The 20184-nt window shown below is 34.4% G+C and overlaps 3 protein-coding genes across 3 annotated transcripts; 1 reads left to right on the top strand and 2 right to left on the bottom strand.

The window, feature by feature from the left end:
• Positions 1–2713: 2713 nt before the first annotated feature.
• On the bottom strand, positions 2714–4006 carry LOC111518883. Its single transcript, XM_023176982.2, has 4 exons — positions 3524–4006; positions 3324–3471; positions 3052–3259; positions 2714–2993 (listed from the first exon to the last, which is right to left on the bottom strand). Exons 1-4 carry the CDS (start codon positions 3996–3998, stop codon positions 2772–2774), a joined length of 1053 nt encoding a protein of 350 aa, XP_023032750.2. The 5' UTR covers positions 3999–4006; the 3' UTR covers positions 2714–2771.
• A 1630-nt stretch (positions 4007–5636) lies between these two features.
• Positions 5637–7180, top strand: LOC6644646 (putative odorant receptor 19b). Its single transcript, XM_002067242.4, has 3 exons — positions 5637–6556; positions 6625–6985; positions 7051–7180. The coding sequence occupies exons 1-3, from the start codon at positions 5823–5825 to the stop codon at positions 7099–7101; spliced, it is 1146 nt and encodes a 381-aa protein (XP_002067278.4). The 5' UTR covers positions 5637–5822; the 3' UTR covers positions 7102–7180.
• A 2840-nt stretch (positions 7181–10020) lies between these two features.
• On the bottom strand, positions 10021–19759 carry LOC26529778 (extensin-3). The gene is made up of 7 exons (XM_047011602.1): positions 19739–19759; positions 13593–13779; positions 13378–13529; positions 12384–13305; positions 10765–10865; positions 10499–10686; positions 10021–10411 (listed from the first exon to the last, which is right to left on the bottom strand). The coding sequence occupies exons 1-7, from the start codon at positions 19757–19759 to the stop codon at positions 10021–10023; spliced, it is 1962 nt and encodes a 653-aa protein (XP_046867558.1).
• Positions 19760–20184: the final 425 nt, after the last annotated feature.

Genomic DNA, 20184 nt, shown 5'->3' with positions numbered 1-20184 from the left:
ATAAATAAGAATGAAAATTATATTAAAGAAAAAGAAGTATTTATGCCACTTGAAGCGTTCAATTTGAACTGAAGCACCTTCTAGACGGACCTGAGCTATTTATATGGAGCGTCTCCATTGGCACTACTCATGGTACACACTCAGATGAGAACAGTTCAGAGCTGAGATACTGAATGTTGTCGCATTTTGTTGGCGTCATCCCGTTTCTCCATTCAATCTACCAAACGCTCCCTCCCCTCTCTTAACGAAAACGTCTCTTCTGTAGTATCACTACCTTCTACCTGGTGGCCCGGGGGCCGGCGACGCTTTGACAAACTTGGCTCGGTTTGGCAGTCGGAACTACTTTTTGTTTCGTTGTCAATTTGGTTTTGTTTGATTTCAGCTAAAAGTCATTTGCTGTATCTTGTAGATACACTCGATCAGTCAGTCACACAGTCCGTCCAACTGACTGACTGACAGTCAGTCAGTTATTCATTCATTCATTCATACATTTTGGTTAGGCATCGAGTTATTTATAATCGCGTACTTGACAACTTGGCTATGGCTCTGAGGTTCGCATTTATGCGTAGGCGTGGGCATTTCATTGTTTTGAACTGAGTGTTGAATACATATATACTTTTGCATATATTATACAATTCGATTCGGTGTTTAAATACAAGTATGTATTCCCTACATCATGATTTCGAGATCTAAATCTTCGATAATCATAAAGAACTAAACTGAAATGATTATCGAAATAAATCAGTTGGTTACACTGAAACTCCTCAAATAAGAACAAAATATAAGCCAAACTCAGCTGTTTCTCTCTGTTTAATCTTTAGAAATATGGATTTTGGTTTTCAGAAATGAAAAAAGGTCTCTGACAATGTTAATAAGTATCCAGATTTAAAAAAAAAATCGTTTAAAAATCGATAGCTTTCTTTTACCTTCAATACAAGATATCGTATAAGAAAAGTTTAGCGTTTTACAATTTTAAAAAAGTTTTAAGTTTTTAAAGTTGATCCATTTATGTACTATATATCCCGCACTTAAAATATTTAATCTACATATTTAAAATTAAACTGTTTTTTGCTCAATAGGATTAATTTCATTGTAGTCGATTATTATTTAATTTATTATCTTGCGGTGGTAATATTTTGTTACCGATTCTAGATCTTTGGATTTTGGATTTTTTCAAATAATCAAAACTGTGTCGTTTTTAGTTTTTTAGTCGGCTTGTGAGGTCAATAAATCATATCATATAATATCTTCAATGCTAAAACTAGTTGGGAACTTTAAATACAATTATAATTAATAGTCGATAATTATCGAAAGCATTTGAGATGGACGACATTTAAATGAAGTTAAAATATCCAAATGTATACCCTTCAATATTAAACATATTAATATAGTTAATATAATAAAGAGATGATTGGAAATAAATTGCTCAAATTGATTCGTGCTCACTCTCTCTCTCTCTCTCCGTTCCGGATCAAGTTTTATTATTTGTTTGTTTATTTTTTTTTTTTTTCGTCTTACCTACCTACAAATATAGTTAACACATTTGTTTTGTTGTTCTCTTGCTTTCGTTTTATTAATTACTTATATCTTTTTGTGTTTTAAATATGGTCATGCTTGTATGTAGTTATAGCAATTTGTTTATCATACGAGGGCGTTTCAAATGTGTATCTGTATTGAATATAATGCAAATTTTATTTTGTTATTTGTTTATTGCAATTAAATAGATATCAAAGTGCTAAGAAATTCTTCTTTGGTTCTGCCACGTCCGGCATTTGTTTCTTTCATCATTTAAAAAGTAAAATTTAAATTAAAAACTGTCGGAAATCAACAAAATGAACCAATTAAAAGGGAACTATAAAATAGAATTTGCTCATTTCCATACAATTTCCGTCGGCCCAAAAAGATGTTCAGCGAAAAGACTAAAAAACCATTCAAAATACTGTATACTTAGTATGTCCAAATTTAGTCATTTGATCATCATTATATAATGTGGCAATGTTTTTTGAATAATCATTTTAGAATTAATTTCGATAGAGCTTTTTTAAAGTTACGAATCCATTATTATATCCACTCAAATTAAAGATGAATCCAGTGCCAAAACTTTGCTCATATTCTCCGGCGAAGTGATTTTATGTGTTTATAGGTATCACTGGTTCCTTATTATTCAAAGGAAATGCATTCAAATAGCTATCAAATCCGACCTGTCCTCGACATTGCAGCTCCTGCAACATGTGTTAGGCAGTGTCCTATTGTGACTGTAAATACTCTTAGTTAGATTTTCTTAGAAGTTCCAAAGCTCTTTTAGGCCTCTTATGGGTAATTTCCTGTAGGCTGCCTAAATAACTGCCTTTGTGTTTGTAAGCCAGTTGAGAGTTCATATTGGAATCTGGCCAGTTCATTCACAAATGTGTGTGAAAATGCAGTTCTCTAAGCAAATTAGATTAGGTCGGCCTGCAGTCTACACAATACGCTATAGGTAAAATCTCAGTATCTAAATTGAAACAGTAAAGGAAATTCCGGATTAAATTTGAATATTTTTCAAATTATAAAAAAAAGAAATGAATGAAAAATGTTTTTATTTCTTTTTTTCATTTGACTTTTTCTAACTTAACACCAATTTGATTTAGCAGATTGCAAATTACTTCCATAATTATTTTTATCATTAAATGCTCAAAAAAGGCCCTTAAACTTAAATTTGACAACAATTTGTTACTAAGTTCTTACAAGGATCTCTTTTTATTAGAAAGAAAAACAATTGAACGTGTCGATGTCTAGCATGGTGCATTTAAGTCCATTGGATTGGCAAACCTTATAAACTCTTCAGTAAGGCTGCTATTGGTCTTATGCTTCATCCCATTATAGACAAGGGACTGCTTGTCTACAGTGAACTCATGGATTGTATGGGGACAGTCAGTGTCACCCACGTACTTAGTGACCTCATGAAGAAAATGGTGGAGAGTTTGATACCGCTTTGCCATATCAAATTTGTTTAGCTGTTCAAATGTGAATAATCATATTATATACTTATTTTCAAGAGTATTGAATACTTACCCGATCAAGTTGATTACGACCCTCGCCATCGATAGGCTTGGTCACCAAACCGTCGTCATTAAAAAGAGCAACGCGAAATTGCTGGATCCCAGATAAATGGGCTTGAATTAGCCACTTAGTGATCTTTCTTTTAAAGCGCCATTCGGAATTGTCAAGTAAAACCCTGACCGATGCCAAACGACATTGTTTCAGAACTTCTGGATCGTTTCTGCATAAATATCAAATATTTCTGTTAATATTGGTTCTGGAGTCATCATTTGACAGTTTCGTACAAGTCCCCAAGGGGTTCGGTATTCTCCACGCCGGCAATCTCACCCGAATACATAAGCCTGAAGTTACCTAATTTGGCCGTCAGAATTCCGTAGATCTGTCTGTTCTCATTTACGGGCACATCGGTATTTGGAGTGGAGTCAGGAGCATCTATAAAAATTCATTATTATTTCATTTTTAGAATTAAACATTTATATATTACCAGCAAATAAATACTGTCGAGCCTTGAATGGATAAGTAATTCTTTGCGGTCTTGGCTCTGATTCTCTGACGTAGTCCTCAATACGGTCTGTGATCAAGTGCAGGAAAATGCATTCGTTGAAGCGAACAGCTACAAAATGTTTTTGTTGTTTTTCCACAATTGCAATCATTGTCTGACGATTAAGACAGAAATCAATTTGTTTCATAAAAGCCCTAGGACTTTCCTGGTGCTTTAGATAATGCAGGACTCTGTCATGTGGGCTATCACTGTGATCAGCCCAATCACGGTGTATATAATGCTCCCAACCCTTGGCCAAGTCCAATGGATATTCACTTTCCTTAGGCTGACGATAATAGCCAATTGTTGATGGCGTTTGCATTGTTTTTGTATCCGGATTGTACTCCATCAAATTGACCAGTTGCAAATCCTTAAGGATAGGGACTTCAAAATCAGTATGATCAATTATTTTAGCCATTGCCAATATTTTCGTATACTTGAGGCCTCTGCAAATTTTGAAATTAGACTGCTCAAATTCTCTAGTTTCTTTGGTAATATAAAGTACTTTATCTTATCTTGTCTTAATGCATTTATTGGACACTAACTAAATATATTTTTTATATACCAACAGATAGTCGGTATATAAAATAATAAAAATGAACTATTACTGGATTATCTTACAATTAGTCATGAACAATTCAGGCGAAAAAATCAATTGCAGTTTTACAAACTATACAGGTGAAAGATATCCCAGGGTCTAAATCAATTTCTATATGTCAATTGCAAGTAATTGGCCATAAATTGACTTATCAACTTTATGAGAATGTGTCGAGAGGGGGGAGAGAAAGGTGGGGGCTTTGGGGTGTGGAAGCGACAGATGGTTCGGATATTCTATTTTGAATTTTATGGATTTGGACTGCTGTTAGTTACCAATGACAATTTGTCGCCTGGTGGTCAGAATTTAATTATGCATTTTCCCCGTAAATCTTTGGGATAACACAGCTCATTTGTCAAACGCTTCAAGGTCGCGACAGGTTGCCCAAGAATATCCATGACTCTGTCTCTTGGCCTATGGCTGTGCCCCTCTACCTTTACTCTGATCCATGCCCATCCCCATGCCCTTTGGCATGTCGTTTTTGTAGTCTGGTTTCAGTCTGTTGTTGTTCATAATTTATGCCGCCCAAATCAATCATATTCAATCATGACGGTGTATGCTGTGTCTGACGGATACCGGACTAAGCCCAATGCCAGTCAGCCGGGTCACTTCTCACCAGATTTCGCTACCATTGACAAATGTTATATAATCAATTTGGCTTTATTAATTTGAATGAACACACACACACACACACACACACACACACCACCTGTGTGAGCTATCACCCAAAATGCTACCTACCCTGAGGGAGTTAGATGTCTTGGCTCCATCTCACTCCGCATCATCATGGCATGTCAAATGACTTTTTTTAGAACTTCTCAATTGAGTCACTAGGTACATATTTGAGATTCGGGCAAACGGGTTTATATTTTTGTTTAAACATTTACCCCATATTTGTGACATTAGCATTTAAAAATCGGATGACTAACCGTTTAGTTAAACATCGAAATATATTTTATAGATTTATGCAAATTTCAAAATGTTTGAACAAAGCATCAGTGAAATTTCTAAATTTGTAATCAACATATAATATTAACCAAATTGAACTAATCAAAACCTAAAAAAGACTTTAAACATAAACCCAAAATACAAATATAAGGTTATTTAATTGTACTTTTTCGTTTTCGAGATTGCATTAAAAACCGATCAATTGCTTTTGACCATAGAAAGCTATTTCATTTCATTTTGTGCTAATAAATCAAATACTACTGTTGTTCAGTAAATGGCAAATCCGAAAATTGAAATATATGTAGCAATGATACAATAATTGAATTTTTTCTACATGCATTTGGTCTTATAATAGGTTAATTTGGATGCAAGGTATAAGTATCAATCGGTGCGACAACTTTTTTTATTTTTTTTTAATTTTTTTACATTTTTTCACAAACAATTTATAATGCCAGAAACTTCGATATATTGGTATACAGTTACTGCAAAGTCCTTGAAAATGACACTCTTCATTCGAAATAGATATGTATGTATGTATGTTCTTTAATAGACATTAACAACTTTTTGCTAATTTAAAGAGTAATTTGCATAATTTAGTGGCCAATAAATGCGTGCGAGGACTATATAAAAAGGAGAGGTTCAAACAGTTGGCCAGTTAATAAAGTGTTTGAATTGAATTGAGTTGAATTGAAATTGAAAATGCCCAACGAAGTGGTCTCAACGCGAGCCTTTGACCATCATTGGATTTTGTGGCAACTGTTTGGAATGCATCCACCCAAAAGAAAGGCACTATGGCATCGCTATTACACGATTTACAGTGTGGTAATTATATCATACTGTTTTATATTCATACCCATGACTTTAATTGGACAAGCTTTGGCTGCGACATCCCTGGCCTCTATTTGTGAGGCGATTTGCGTGGCCGCGCCCGATGCCTTTGAGGTGTTGAAGTTGGCCAACGTATGGCGGATACGGGATCAGTTGCAGGAGAGTCATACGATTTTTCGGCAACTGGACAAACGTCTGAGTACACGATCCGAAAGACAAGTCATTCATGGCACTGTACGTCTAGCCAAACGCATTTTCAAAGCAACCTTCGTTGTGTTCATGATTTTATTGGCCACTGGTATAATAAATATAATAATTTCAAAGGATCGGATATTAATATTTCCCGCTTGGATACCATGGGATTACAAAAAGAATGGAGATGTTTTTCTATTAACAGTAATTTTTAATTTTCTTGGCCTATTGATGAATGCACTGTGTGCCCTAAACAATGACTCGTATCCTGTAACCTATGTAACCATGGTGGCTGCCCATCTTGAGGCACTTAGCATAAGAGCCTCTAGGATTGGACATGATCGTGAATTATTGGAACGGCAGCATCGTCAACATTTGATAGAATGCATTCAGGATCATCAGTTGATATTGAAGTATGTTTAATTTATCGATTCAAAATCTTGATTTGAAAACAAAGTCAAATTCCTTATTTCTTTTTCAGATTAGTGAAAATTATGCAGTCAACGTTGTCTATGGCATTTTTTTTTCAATTCTTTTGCACAGCCCTTGCCCAATGCGCTGCCATTTTTTTTCTGGCCTATGTGAAAACGAATTTCTCACGAACTCTTCACATGATTATTCTCATTGTGGCCATAACAAACGAGACAGTGTTTATTTGCTATGCGGTCGAAGTGCTTAATCAGTCCGGTGAGATGCTCTCCAAGGGCATCTATAATTGCAATTGGCTGAGTCGACCAACTGAGTTTCGACGTGATCTATTGATCATGTTAATGCGCTCACAACGTTCTACTAGCATAACGGCAGCAGGCTTAGTATCTGTACGACTAAACACCATAATTACGGTGAGAATATGGGAGTCCATGTAACATAATTACATTTCTTATGCTTACAACAATTCTATTGACAGGTTATCAAAGGATCTTATACCCTGTTTACATTGTTAAACGCAATAAGTTAAAAATGGTAGAGTATTGGAAAAAAAATTGGGTATATCAAAGCTAACAATATTCGGCATCGCTTTATGTAGTTTTCTCTTTGTTGAGCACAAATGTTTCAATATATTAAATACTCTTTAGTGAATACTTTTGTGTTTTGTATTTTGAAAAGCAAGCATACATATATCAGTTATAAGCGATTAAGGACAATCTCGGCTTTTTCCACACAGTTCTCCGAAGTTAAAGCTATTTTTATTCCCAGTAAAAGGTGAGAATGTTTGAACGACACGTTTCTCATATTGTTAAACAGGTAACAAAACGGAGCATTCTTTGGTTAGAACGAGATCCCATCATACCTAATGTATTATGGTTTACTTTGAGCCTCTTAAGCAATGGCCAATGAAACTTCAAAGTATCTAAAAAGGCAAAGAAGCTGTAAGCCAGATGCTAGCCAATTGGGACAATGTACCATGTAGAATTAACAGAGGAGAGAGAGAATAAAAACAATAAATACTGCGACTCAACGATCCGTATGGCATGTGGCTGGGTCAAAATGCGTGCCACCATTTTGCCTTTATGCCGGAGCCGGAAGTGTGCATTTTTATGCAAGTGTCACGCCGCTGACATCCACCGGAAGTTGTTTATCTTATGCGCGCGTTTTTCATCCTTTCATTTAAAATTAAAATTGTGTTTTTACAAAAAAAAACAAAAATATATCCCTTTTGCATTGTATGTTAACATACTTGGAGCTTCTCGATTTTTTTTTTTCTCTCCTCTCTGTTGTTGTTTTTTATTCTTGTCTCTGGATGCGTATGTAAAACTCTTGTCGAATTTTCCTTATAATACCTACGTATAATATTACATTAATCCTGGAGTTCATTATTAAATGAATTTACAGGAAATTGCTATGTAATACGAAAAAAAAAAGAAATTGCATTGAAAATAAATATACCAAATAAATGAAACAACAAAAAGGCTGTGGCTTTAAGAGCTTTGCCACATGCACGTGCCACCTGCACCACTCAACAATATAACTTCTTAATGGCTATTTTAATTGGAGCCACCGTTACGGCTGCGGTTGCCGTCCCCTTTGGCTCTCAAAATCATGTTGGGTCCCAGGATCAGTGCTTAATCATATTGGTTCAAATTGATATCAATTATGCGATAGTTTTGATACTCTTGGCAAGCAATTGACGAATTCCAAGTCAGCTGAAACAAAGCAAAAGCAAAAACCAATTCACCTAAAGTTTGTTAGATTCTTTAGATCATTGTATGAATAAACTTTTCCATTGTGGAATACAAATTGGTTTTTATGTTCTTCATTATGGTGTTACGAACCTTTCGTTAAAGCTAATGTACACTATTAACGCAGGGCATACAAATGTTTTCAATTCCAATGACAGACGAAAGTTTTCAACGATTTATCGGGGCAATTCATTTCCTCATGTCGATTGGATTGAATATGAGATTCACACGGATTTTTATCATCAACATGTTATAATCCTTCATGAACTTCTTTATGATTTAACGTGAATTAATTACATTGTTTAAACACATGATCTACATTGTTGCCTCAAAAATATTTGTGTAAATATTTATTCAATGGTAAAATGTAGATTCTCATTCCAACAATTACTAACAATAAGTCAGCCCCAATAATGTAATTTGTGAATGTGTAATTTTATTACATTAAAGTCCACATTACACACACACTCACATACAGCACATATGTACATATGTATATGTATATATTTATGCAAAACGTACAAACAGATATTACAAATAACAAGTTTAAAGCTAATATAGAATAGAATATAATATACTTAATATACTTATATATTTTCAAATATTTACATACCAAAAAGAAAAACAAAAACAAACACACACAAAAAAAAAAAAAAATCAAAAACGAAACCAAAAAAAGACGAAAAACAAAACCCAACAGTTTGGCAAACTCATTAAAAGTTGAAAAGTAAAATTATCAGAACATGGGGAGGCGGCATGTCCTCTACAATATAAAAGCAAAATTTCAAAAATAGTATAAACAAATATCGAACAAATATTAACAACTATGCAACTGTGTGTGGCTTTAATATTAACTGAAATACATTTTTAATTAGCGGTTGAACAAAAAACAAAAAAAGGGATAAAAACTAAGGGCTCTAATAGAAAGGTCGGACAACGACTTTAGTATACTCTTTTAAAATCCTATTCCATCTATTATCCATTTGTATGCCTATTGCGATAATTTTTCACTTTTCGATTACTTGTTATCGTTCATTAATCGAGTTTGTTCCCTATTTGTTTACCTACATATATTGTTATAATTTGATTGATTATGTTTCAGTTCACACATTGGCAAATTAGAAATTAGAAACTTCATTTTGAAATTATCATTGAATTAAGAAGAAAGTTATCGAAACAAGATTTCTTTGCATGAATTAATCGGTCTAAAACTGTTCTTTTAGTTTAGTTTAAACACTCTTAACTTTGTGTTGAAATTATTGGTGACTTAAAAAGAAAGTTATCGAAATTTGATTTTAAGCGGTCAAAACATATGTAAACTTTGAGTTCTTAATTGTTCATATATAGTTTTTAACAATTATTGCCAATAGAATAAATTCGATAGTCGTTGTTTATTATTATAGCGAATTGCTGGAGAATGCCAACGATTAATAGAAAAAGTATCTTTCTGATATCTATAGAAGTTCCTTCATATAATAATAATAATTATTATTATTATTAGGAATTTTATGGATTACTGTGTATGGAAAATGGGAGTTATGATTGGCACACACACACACACACCCACTACACACACATACGCAGATTTGTAACACAAAGCAATAGCAAAAAGGCCAGAAAAAAGTACTTCTGTTGCTGCTGTTACTGTCATCGTTGTCGTTGTCGTCGTCGTCGTCGGCATCGTCATCATGAACGCTTTAGGGATATTTCACAATATTCGCTGCGGCCGGCAATAGTGCTGCTTTGCTGCCACCTGGTAAATGTCCTCCACTTGTTGCGGTTACTGTCGCTGTCGACGTTTGTTGCTTTGGGCTAGATGTTGCTGTTATGGCCGTTGCCGTTGCCAAGGGGTGATACAAATGCGTGCCATAATGCACGGCACCCGGATGGCTAAAATATGGTATAATGGCTGGTGAGGCTGCGGCTGAGACTGCACCAGTAGCAGGACCAGGGCCAGCACCAGCACCAGCAACAGCTGGGGTTCCTCCTTCAACGTATGGCGACACATATTGCTGGGGGGCATGATAGAATTGTTGTTGCATTGGTCCAGGCATGGCTTGGTAGTGATGATAATGGTGTACGGGTGGTATGGATGGTGCTCCTTGTTCTGCTGCTGCTGGTACTGCTGCTGGTGATGGTGGTGTTGGAGGTGATGGAGCCAGAGAATTGGGTAAAGCGTTCGCTGCTGACAATCTGACAACTTGAATTGGTGGCGTTGATTCATGCGCTAGATTGTAAGCCGCCTTTGGGATATTATTGCTAAAACGTGGCGATATGGCAAATTGATGCTGCTGTTCGATGGGTGGCCCCTGCACATAAATTGGATTGTAGTGTACGATGGGCAGTAGTTGCTGTTGCTGATGCTGTTGGTGTTGCTGCTGTTGCTGCTGCTGCTGCTGATGATGGGCAGCTATTGCTGCTGCTGGTTGTCGGGTTGATACTGCTATTGTTGCCGTTGGTGCCGATGGTGTTGCAACGGAAGGAGCTGCTGGCGTGTATTTGTGTTGCTGTTTGATACGTTGCTGTTGCTGTTGTGTATATGCTGTAAAAGAGAAAAGAAAAATCCTGTTACAGTGCTATAGGCACTAATTGTACGTTCTATGTAATTGCTATGGTCCATACTCTGATATGCCTTTCCTGTCTGCCAATTAAAATCCCCCAAAATGACTAGTCTACCTCTTACCATTCACATAGAACTTTAATATACATAATTGCTTAGACTTATTTTTTCATAAATTTAAATAATAGATATCCCAGCAACATGACTAATAGCAACCTTTTTACAATGTTTTAGCCAAAGTAGATATAAAAGCAAACAAGAAGATAAATAGAACATATTTACGGAAATCGTTGAAAAAATCAACTTCATATCTGTGATTACATGTTGGTCTACTGTAAGCTAGACAGATGTAAATTAAGTGGATATGTAATCGAAAAATGTTTAAGGCCGGAATCAAACGAATTCAAGCTGCGCCACCAATAGTACAAGATGCTCTTTTTTATACTCTTGTAGAGGGTATTATTAAATTGGTCAGATGTTTGTAACGCACAGAAGGAGACGTTTCCGACCCCATAAAGTATATATATTCTTGATCAGCATGATGGCATCAGCCATCCTAAGTGCTTTTGGGATGAAACTTGATATTTGAGCTACTTATAGCCCGGAGAAGATAAAGTATGACAATTGTTACGATCGGACCACTATATCATATAGTTATAGAAGAAACATATAGTGGTCCGATCCTGACAATTGTCATACTTTATCTGCTCCGGGCTATAAGTAGCTCAAATATCAAGTTTCATCCCGATAGCTCTCAAGCATATAGTTATAGAAGAAACATAGATGAAGAAATGGGAGTATTCCTATGAAATTTACTAATATGATAGTTTTGGATATAAAACATTAGATCCCAAAATTTTAATCAGATTGGATAAATATAACACAAGTTACAGTCAATATAAATCGGCTCTACTACGTCATTGCTCAAAATCCACAGAGCAGCTGAGCACACGCATACACACACAGACGCAACGCTACGTAAACTGTATGTGTATGCGTGTCAATCGCAGCAGACAGCATGGGGAAGAAGAAGAACAAGAATTGGAAATGATATTTGGATGAATTGTTGATACTGAAAACAAATATTATGGCCAAGGACTGCAAGGGTATATAAACTTCGGCACAGCCGAAGTTAGCTTCTTTGATATTTATCTATATATATAAGTTAGTTCTAACACAATTTGGATTTTCTATTGAAGTTAAATAGGCTTTTGTTCTGACCTTTGCCGTCTTGAATAAAGTTAGGGCCAAATAGGTGGTGGATTTAACTAAACACCTCACCGGCAAAGAATGGGCAGTTTCTAGGAACGGCTAGTAATACTAATGGAATAATCAAACTTTATTGTTTTTTACCTACAATTTTTCTAAGTATCTGCAGTTTCGAAAATATTCTTTAACAACAGTTTACTCAGTTTACTCACAGTCGATAAATAAATAATAGACGTCTCATTCGAATACATACATATCCATATATCCCCATATAAACCGATATTTGCTTACCATACAAAGAGGCTCCAGATGGATGATCATTGTAAATTGCTGCTGGTTGATAGACTCGTTGCAATTGTTGCAGTTGTGGTGTCGGCGCCGAATGTTGCTGATAGACAAGTGGTTGATAGACAGTTGCTGCTGAGGGTTTCGCATAGAGCGATTGTTGCTGGTTCTGTTGTTGCTGTTGCTGTAATTGCTGGATGGCTGCTAGTAAAAGACTGGCGGGTATCTGCAGAATCTGCTGTTGTGGTGGTTGTGTAACTGCTGTTGGTGGTGCACTAGCAGCCTCCGCTTGATAATAGGGCCTATACAGGCCCTGATGATCACGGGCCAATGGGCCGAATTGTTGAATAATTGGTTGTCGGCTTAGGGCAGTGGTCGATGGTGGTGCAGGTGTACTTGTAGTGGTTGAAGTGGTGCTGGTGCTCTTATATTGACTTTGCCGTGCTAACAATTGCTGCTCAAATTTCTTCATATAAGCCATTGGTATGGCTATAATGTACTGAAAACGTTGGCCGGGGGGAACTGCAAGTGTCACTTGCTCTTGATGCTGCTGCAACGGGTGGTACTTTGGATGAATTGCGGTAATATACTGTTCCTGAGGCACTGCAGATGGTGGTGGTGGTGGCGATGGAGATGACGGTGACGATGGTTGTACAGCAGCGGTTAAGTGGTATTGCTGCGGTGGTCCAGCACGCTCATACGAAATGCTTGGGCTCACCTCTGGATTAGGGTCAACATAGTTGACCGCAGGTCGCTGATAAAGTTCCACTTGGGGTGGCGCAGCAAAACTGAAACGATGCGGCGTACCCGGCACTCCAAATCGATGATGATGATGCTGGCCTCCTCCGGTTGTGGGCAGTGCCGTTGGCAATACAGGTGTATACCGAATTCCGCCACCACCGCCATTCTCCGGTTTCTCATAATAGTTCTGGAAATTGTTCAAGGAGAAGGCATGGGCGTTAATTAAATGCATTCTGTTTGCCTTGTGGTTTCTTCATACTTGTGGTGCTGCCTCGGCTGCCGTATAGCGTACAGTTGTGGGCTGAAATATGGGCGCACTTTCGCCCTCATAAGGGTATGATGATGATGATGGTGATGCATAGATGGGTCGGAAGGGTCCATCTTTGCTCGGTTTGATGGCATACACAGAATCTATGAGGAATGTGTTATTAACAATTAACCATCAACCACTTACATGAATGTCATAATTATTACCTGTTTGATCCGATGAATCACGTTTCTCCGTTTTACCCTTTGTCTCCTCCAACACACTGGGCGTTAATTTTGTGCTTGCAATGGGCTCAACTTGCACTTGGGCCACAGTGGTTGGTTTGGTTTCAAGCTCTTCACCCTCTGCTCTGCCCTCTATCAAAATACAGAAGCAAGCAATTAATATGGCCAACTGAAAATAAATAAAAAATTCAATTTATAAAAGCACGAAACTTAAGCAGAATCAACAAATTGTTGCACTTTAATAAATAATAAATAATACTATCGAGACTAAACTTTTTGTCATCAGAAAAAATAACCCAATTAAAATTCAAAACTCAATTAAATGTACAGAATGCCATAACTGGAGTAAAGTTTATTTGAATTTTAAAAAGAACTGTATAATTTCTTTAATACCAAATAAATATTAATAATGGAAATTAATGATATTGCCAAACAAATTTTAAACTAAAATATATTATTATCTTAAAAAGGTTAAAACGATGTCAATTTATAAAAAAATCTTGTGCCTTTCTAATTCCATCTATACAAAGTATATATATATGTTCTTGATTAGAACGATAAGATGAGTTATATGGCCATGTCGTACGTCCTTGTGTCTGGATTAACTTCATTCAGGCGGATATGATGTCACAATTTATAGGTCCATAAATACCACAAAATATATTTGTACCACTTTTAACCTTAAACACCCAACTTTCCAAAATAAAGAATTGGAAAAAAGAAGACATTACACAATATAAGTACTTAAAAATGGGCTTAAGTAATATAAATTAACTAGTGTAATCATTCGATTTTATCTATGTTGGCATTGATCACTGTATGCGCATTGAAAAGCCCAAAAATGGAATCCTTATAAACTTAATTATTTAAAAAAAGCAAACATTAATCCATCAAACCTAGAGTATATAAACTATTGGGTTGGTTTATCTATTTGCCGTTAGGACTGTCAAAATGGTCAATGGAAATGGAGTGGAAAAATGATAAAAACAAAAAAAATATGTAAATTAACAATGTTTCTGCCATTCGCCAGGAGTCCATTTATTTTGTTTGCCATTTTATTTAGTAATTTTATATATTTATAATAATTTTATTTAATTGATTTATATGCAATTATGTTATAATTGCAACTGTAACTGCAACGGCAAGCAACGTAGTCGCTATAACTTATGTATTATTATTATTATTTCACTGTGCAGATAATTAATCACTAATTATTACAATGCACAAGTTTGTACAATGAACTTGCCATTGAGGTAATTATGAGCTTCTCTCTCTTTCTTCCACCTCTTTCTCTCCCTCTCTGTCTCTATCTGGCTGTCTATATTTTATTTTAATCGCAACAGATCATGAAAATGAAACAATTGTTATGAGAAACAAAAAAATGCTAATTATAACATTGATTAAAATTAATGAGAAGATAAAAACTATACACTGGCGAGTTAAAAAATAATTTTCTTCCATTATCAGATCTTTTCACTGTTTTTTTTTTATCTTTTTGTTTATAGTTTAGTTGAATCTGTTAATATTTGTTAGAAAACATTCTTAATAAACAAAATCTATGATAATTAACTTTTCTAGTCCTGATTATGGGAAATTTTAAGAAAACATACAAATACTTGTTTCAAAATATCAAAATTCTTGATCGAAAAATGTAAAAATTTTCTCATTATATGTATATACATATGTTTAATTGGAATCATGCTAAGAAAAAGTTGAAGAAAATGTAATTTTGTCAAGAATAATACACAAGAAGGCCAAAACAGAGTCGTAGAGGGCTGTAGAAAATCTGCTCCGATATTTATCCATTATTTCAAAAAGTTTTTGCTACTTTGCAATTTTCAGGTATTGGGAAATGAATTGTTTTGGATTTATATACATTTGTACTTATATTAGTATGTTCAAGTTTATGGGACTAGAAATCTTTTCAGTATCATATCCTCGTTTTATTAGTGAAAATAAATTTAAAATCTCATTGAGTATTTGTTTTTTGACTTAATTATTGAATTCCAAAATAATAATAAACAAAATATAACTTTTTCTCCAAGTAAATTCAATCAAATGAATATTTTTAACAAAGAGTAAGGAGCTATAATCCTAAATTAAGACAAATACTAAACAAGAGTATGAAATTCAAAGCTCTAAAAGGAGCTGATGACCTCTCCTGCCCATTCCTGACTACGCCCTTGCCTAACTACAATATTAAGGAAATGGAGCACATAATACTTCTAGTTCCAATAAAAAGGACTCCAAAATGTACTAGAAACGTTATTTCTGAAATAGGTCGATACTTGAACTTTTATTTTATCGAACAAAGCCATCTTCCATCCAAGAATTTGAGGGAATAACAATTTAACCCATTGCTGGATACTTAATATAGAAAATTGTAATAGAAGTAAAGATTTTGTAACTTTCTATTAAATGTTTGGCAAAAAATTCAAAGCTATATCTAGAATATACAAATCTATCGAAAGGAATTTTAAAGTATTTCCTTGATATCATTCACTTTAAGTCCATAATCAATCTAAGTATTTTCGGAGATTATGCAAAATTCTTCAAAATCTTCATTGTATCACAACATATGTAAATTATAAGGGTATTGTGCAAGTCACCTATCCGTATGTGTTTTTTTGTTTTTTAATTGTCTTTTGTTGAACTATTTATTTACCCGTTTGGATGCCATTATTTGTTTTTGTTTTAATTATGTACTATTGATTTTTATGTGTATATTAAATTTTTGTTGTCCGTTTTTTTGTTTGATTTATCCAGGGAACATTATTTTATTTTTTCACTTTAGCAGCTAAGATATAAGTAACACTTGTCTTTTTGCCGCTTTTATAGTTAATGTGTGATCAACTAAAAATAAAATAAACAAAAAATGATCAAATTTATCGAAACTGGAAAACGCGCGCGTGTTCGTATTTATTTGATTTGCTTTGAGTCTGGCCAAAGCGTGGCTAACGTCTTGGCTAATAAAGTGAGAGTGAAATGGATTCGGCGGCTCGATGGCATTTTATAGTTTTCGACTCAAGTGAAGTGCAAAAACCTTGCTCTATGAAACAATTGCCATCCAACATTAAAGCAAACTCTATTGTTGCTGATGGGAAAGGGGCCGGGGAATGGAAATTACGATGGAGCTACATGTACATGGTCATTGTCAGTGTCAGTATTTGGTTTTGTTTGTAGCCCCTGCTATACCATTTACAGGTGCAGATGGTTTAACTTCTGTTGAAGGCTTTTTCTTTCTTTCCTTTTACCCGTACCTGTAACCTGCGCCTGCAAAATGCATAATGGCCCAGAAACTGGCTTTGCGGTTAGTCAGTCAAGTTTTCCCTTTGTTAGCGTTCTTTACCTTTTACCTTTGCCTCATGAGTTTCGAGTCAATGTTACTTTGCGTTTGTTGCTACTAATTAAAAGTGTTAAATATGTAAAAAAGCAGTTAATTAATTTTCTCTCTCTTCCTTTCCCTCCATTCTATTTGCATATATTGCCTTGTACATTTAGGTATTTCTACTATATTTGCCTATCGATTAGCTAATAGAAACTTAGGAATAAAGAACTTAACTATTGCATAATAGGCCATCATAACTGTAAAAATTAATACATTAAAATATACAAACATCAAAATTCTGGGATTCCTAAAAAAATTAACTTATTGTTAGTACAATCGCTATTAATGCTAGAAAACGATTTTGTTTCATCATACATCATGTTACACATCTGAAACCAATTCAATCCATTTTTTATATTCTAAATATGTTATTAGATACCACTTAATAAATATCATTAGTATTAAAACACTTTCAGTACTTTTAGGTTAACTTTTGAAGTGAAAACTTTTTCGAAGCAATGTAACGAAAAGCGACGGTAAAAAAAGATAGCCACATAAATTCATAAGCTTTAACGTGGAATCAAATAAGATAGGAAGCATAATACAGTGTTTAAGTAAGAAAATCTTATAGAGAGAGATAGAGAGAGAAAGAGAGTAAGAGTCAAAGTATCAAATTGCTTGAAGATTTTACTTATAAGTATGATAGGTCTAGTGGCTAGGGTTAGTCAAAATTCACAACATTTTTCTCAACAAAAAGTTCTACAAATTAAACAGTACGTTTCCTTTTAAAGTTTAAATATTGTAGATGTCAGAGCGAATACAAATTTTTGTAGATAATCAATCGATATCTATGGTCAATTAATTTGCCATTTTGCTGGATATAGTAGTAGACATAGTAGCGTTTATTTTATATGATGGGTGCCTTCATTATCCAGAAGAAGTAACAAAGTTACTCCCATTAAGCGTTGCCCTGAAATCTCATTAAGGGGACACCCAACAATACCTTTCGCAGAGTGAATACAGAGAGATATCAGGCAGTTACTTCATTTTGGGTGGTTGTGATGGTGGGCCATTTCAGTTGTAGAATGAAACGTTTACAACGGACGATGATTTTAAGAGCGGTCCTAATAAAATCAAGTGGCTTTTACGTAAAACTTAACTGTTACTTTTACATGTTATATACATACATACATACATATATACACAATACAGACATACGTATATCAAATTAAAGACCCCAATTTGCAGTCACACACATAAAATGTGGTACAAATGAAAGCTTCTTGTCCGGCTTATATAAACGGAAACGGAGAATATGCCATAACTTAGTTGGATGCAGTGTGTAACACTTAAAGGTCTTTACGGAAAACATCCTTTAATTGTTACTATTGTTATTGTTGTTGTTGTTGTTGTTGCTGCTGCTGCTGTTACCAGGGCCCCGGGGCCAAGCAAAAAGAGTTATAATTAGCAGTGCAAACGTTGAACAACAAATACATACAACAGCAAGGACCTACACGATGATCATGACGATGACGATGATGATGATGATAAGGACTTTGGCAACTGTGACATCTCTCTATGTCCTTGTAACTATAAAGCAAGGCATATGGTACACTTGGGGACCTCCTATTTACAACAATAATGGATTAGAAAGTTGACAATGTTGATAATTGGAAACCTCCGACCACCGCCCAATAGCCATTAAGAATCCCAGAGAAAAGGAGGCAACAAAGTTTTTACTATTCGAAAATGTAAATGAAAATCTGCGGAGCCATTAAAGTAGCCAATGTATTTCGCATTGACAATTGGATTCTCAACAAGCGCTATAAAACAAACGAAAAAGAAAAGTTATATACATTAAATTTTCTTGGGCTTTATTTTTCAATTCCGGTTTTTATTTAAAATCCTTACAATTTAAAACTCGACTACAAATCAACAAAACAATATAAACATGAAATAGTCTGACAAATTTTGGGTCTAATCTTGGAGCACTAACCTACTTAAGTCTTAGATTTCTTGAAAGCATAGGATTGTGTAAATCTCACAAGAGAAATTTCCTATCATTTACATAGAATATTAAAACTTCAGTTAAATTACTTTTTCCTTTATTTAGCTATATTTAATTAGTTGTTTCTGTAGTTCTCGGTCGATTGGACAACTGAACAACGAGGATACAAATTAGTGTCCTTGACTAGTATATGGATGTAGGTTTCGTCGGATAGTTGGTAGTGCTTTTTAAAATAAAGTAAGGTTGGATAGCCTTAAGTGTTTCTAATGTAATATTGCTTTAATTTTAATTTAGTCTTTTTGATCATTAATTTGTTAAAGTAGCCTTAAAGAGCTTTGGATTGATTTTGTTTTAATGGTTTGGCTTAAAAAACCCATCTAAATGGAAATAAGGCTAATAGAAATTTCACAATGTATTGCAAACTGAAGGAATTATATGACCATGTCTCTACCAATTACTAGAAATCTAATTACTAGAGATCTAATGTAAGATTAAACAGCTATCAGTGATTGTCACAATGTTTCCCTATTTTCGTTCTTATTTTTGTTTTTTTATACTGGATAATACACATAAAAATATGGATAAAGATATATAGAAACCAACCACAAGCGATTTCGTAATGTGGTAGCCTGGAAAATAAACGTACATATATTGATTGAAAACCATTAAACAATTGTTTTGCCCAAAAATGACGAACCCAATGGCAAACTTCAGCAATTTAGTGAAAAAGAAAAGAAACAAATGGTAGAACAAAAACTTTATTTTTTTTTTAATTTGTGTTAAACATTTTACCGGACCTTTGCTATCCGGCATATTTTAAAGGTCGATAAAATCAACTCATAACTTTCTTTTTGCCTAGCTCAAATTAGGGCTGGAGACACTTTAATTAGAAATCTTTGACTTTTGCAAATATTAAATAAAAATTTAAGTTGTAATTCATTAAATGACTTAAAGTCTTGGAATTTATTATGTCTGACATATTTACAAATTCTTTCTTGTTTTTCAATTTTTTGTTTTTTTTAATTTTTGATATTATTTGCAGCATTTTAATTTAAAACAATTAATTATTTAGGCATGTAATTAAAAGTTCTGTCAACTGTCAAATAAAATATTGGTAATAGAAACAATACAAACCAGAAGCCAAAGGCAAAATAATTGATGAATTTGTGTGATGGCAAAATTCATTCGATTCACTAGAAAATCAAAATGAAATTGAAAATATATACAAATGGCTTATG

The sequence above is a fragment of the Drosophila willistoni genome (genome assembly GCF_018902025.1).
Source record: "Drosophila willistoni isolate 14030-0811.24 chromosome XL unlocalized genomic scaffold, UCI_dwil_1.1 Seg142, whole genome shotgun sequence".
Taxonomy (NCBI): domain Eukaryota; kingdom Metazoa; phylum Arthropoda; class Insecta; order Diptera; family Drosophilidae; genus Drosophila; species Drosophila willistoni.
This window is presented reverse-complemented; position numbering and strand designations above follow the sequence as displayed.

What these genes read in the sequence shown, in the direction of transcription:
- LOC111518883 (XM_023176982.2), bottom strand. Translation starts at nt 3,998, where the DNA reads ATGGCTAAAATAATTGATCATACTGATTTTGAAGTCCCTATCCTTAAG. An exon ending in ACCGAACCCCTTGGGGACTT is followed by an intron (nt 3,260 to 3,323) that starts GTACGAAACTGT and finishes ATATTTATGCAG; the next exon opens with AAACGATCCAGAAGTTCTGA. An exon ending in GTCGTAATCAACTTGATCGG is followed by an intron (nt 2,994 to 3,051) that starts GTAAGTATTCAA and finishes ACATTTGAACAG; the next exon opens with CTAAACAAATTTGATATGGC.
- LOC6644646 (XM_002067242.4), top strand. Translation starts at nt 5,823, where the DNA reads ATGCCCAACGAAGTGGTCTCAACGCGAGCCTTTGACCATCATTGGATT. An exon ending in GATCATCAGTTGATATTGAA is followed by an intron (nt 6,557 to 6,624) that starts GTATGTTTAATT and finishes TTTCTTTTTCAG; the next exon opens with ATTAGTGAAAATTATGCAGT. An exon ending in GACTAAACACCATAATTACG is followed by an intron (nt 6,986 to 7,050) that starts GTGAGAATATGG and finishes TTCTATTGACAG; the next exon opens with GTTATCAAAGGATCTTATAC.
- LOC26529778 (XM_047011602.1), bottom strand. Translation starts at nt 19,759, where the DNA reads ATGCCGGATAGCAAAGGTCCG. An exon ending in TGCCGGATAGCAAAGGTCCG is followed by an intron (nt 13,780 to 19,738) that starts GTAAAATGTTTA and finishes ATTTATTTTCAG; the next exon opens with TTGGCCATATTAATTGCTTG. An exon ending in ATCTGGAGCCTCTTTGTATG is followed by an intron (nt 10,866 to 12,383) that starts GTAAGCAAATAT and finishes TCTCTTTTACAG; the next exon opens with CATATACACAACAGCAACAG.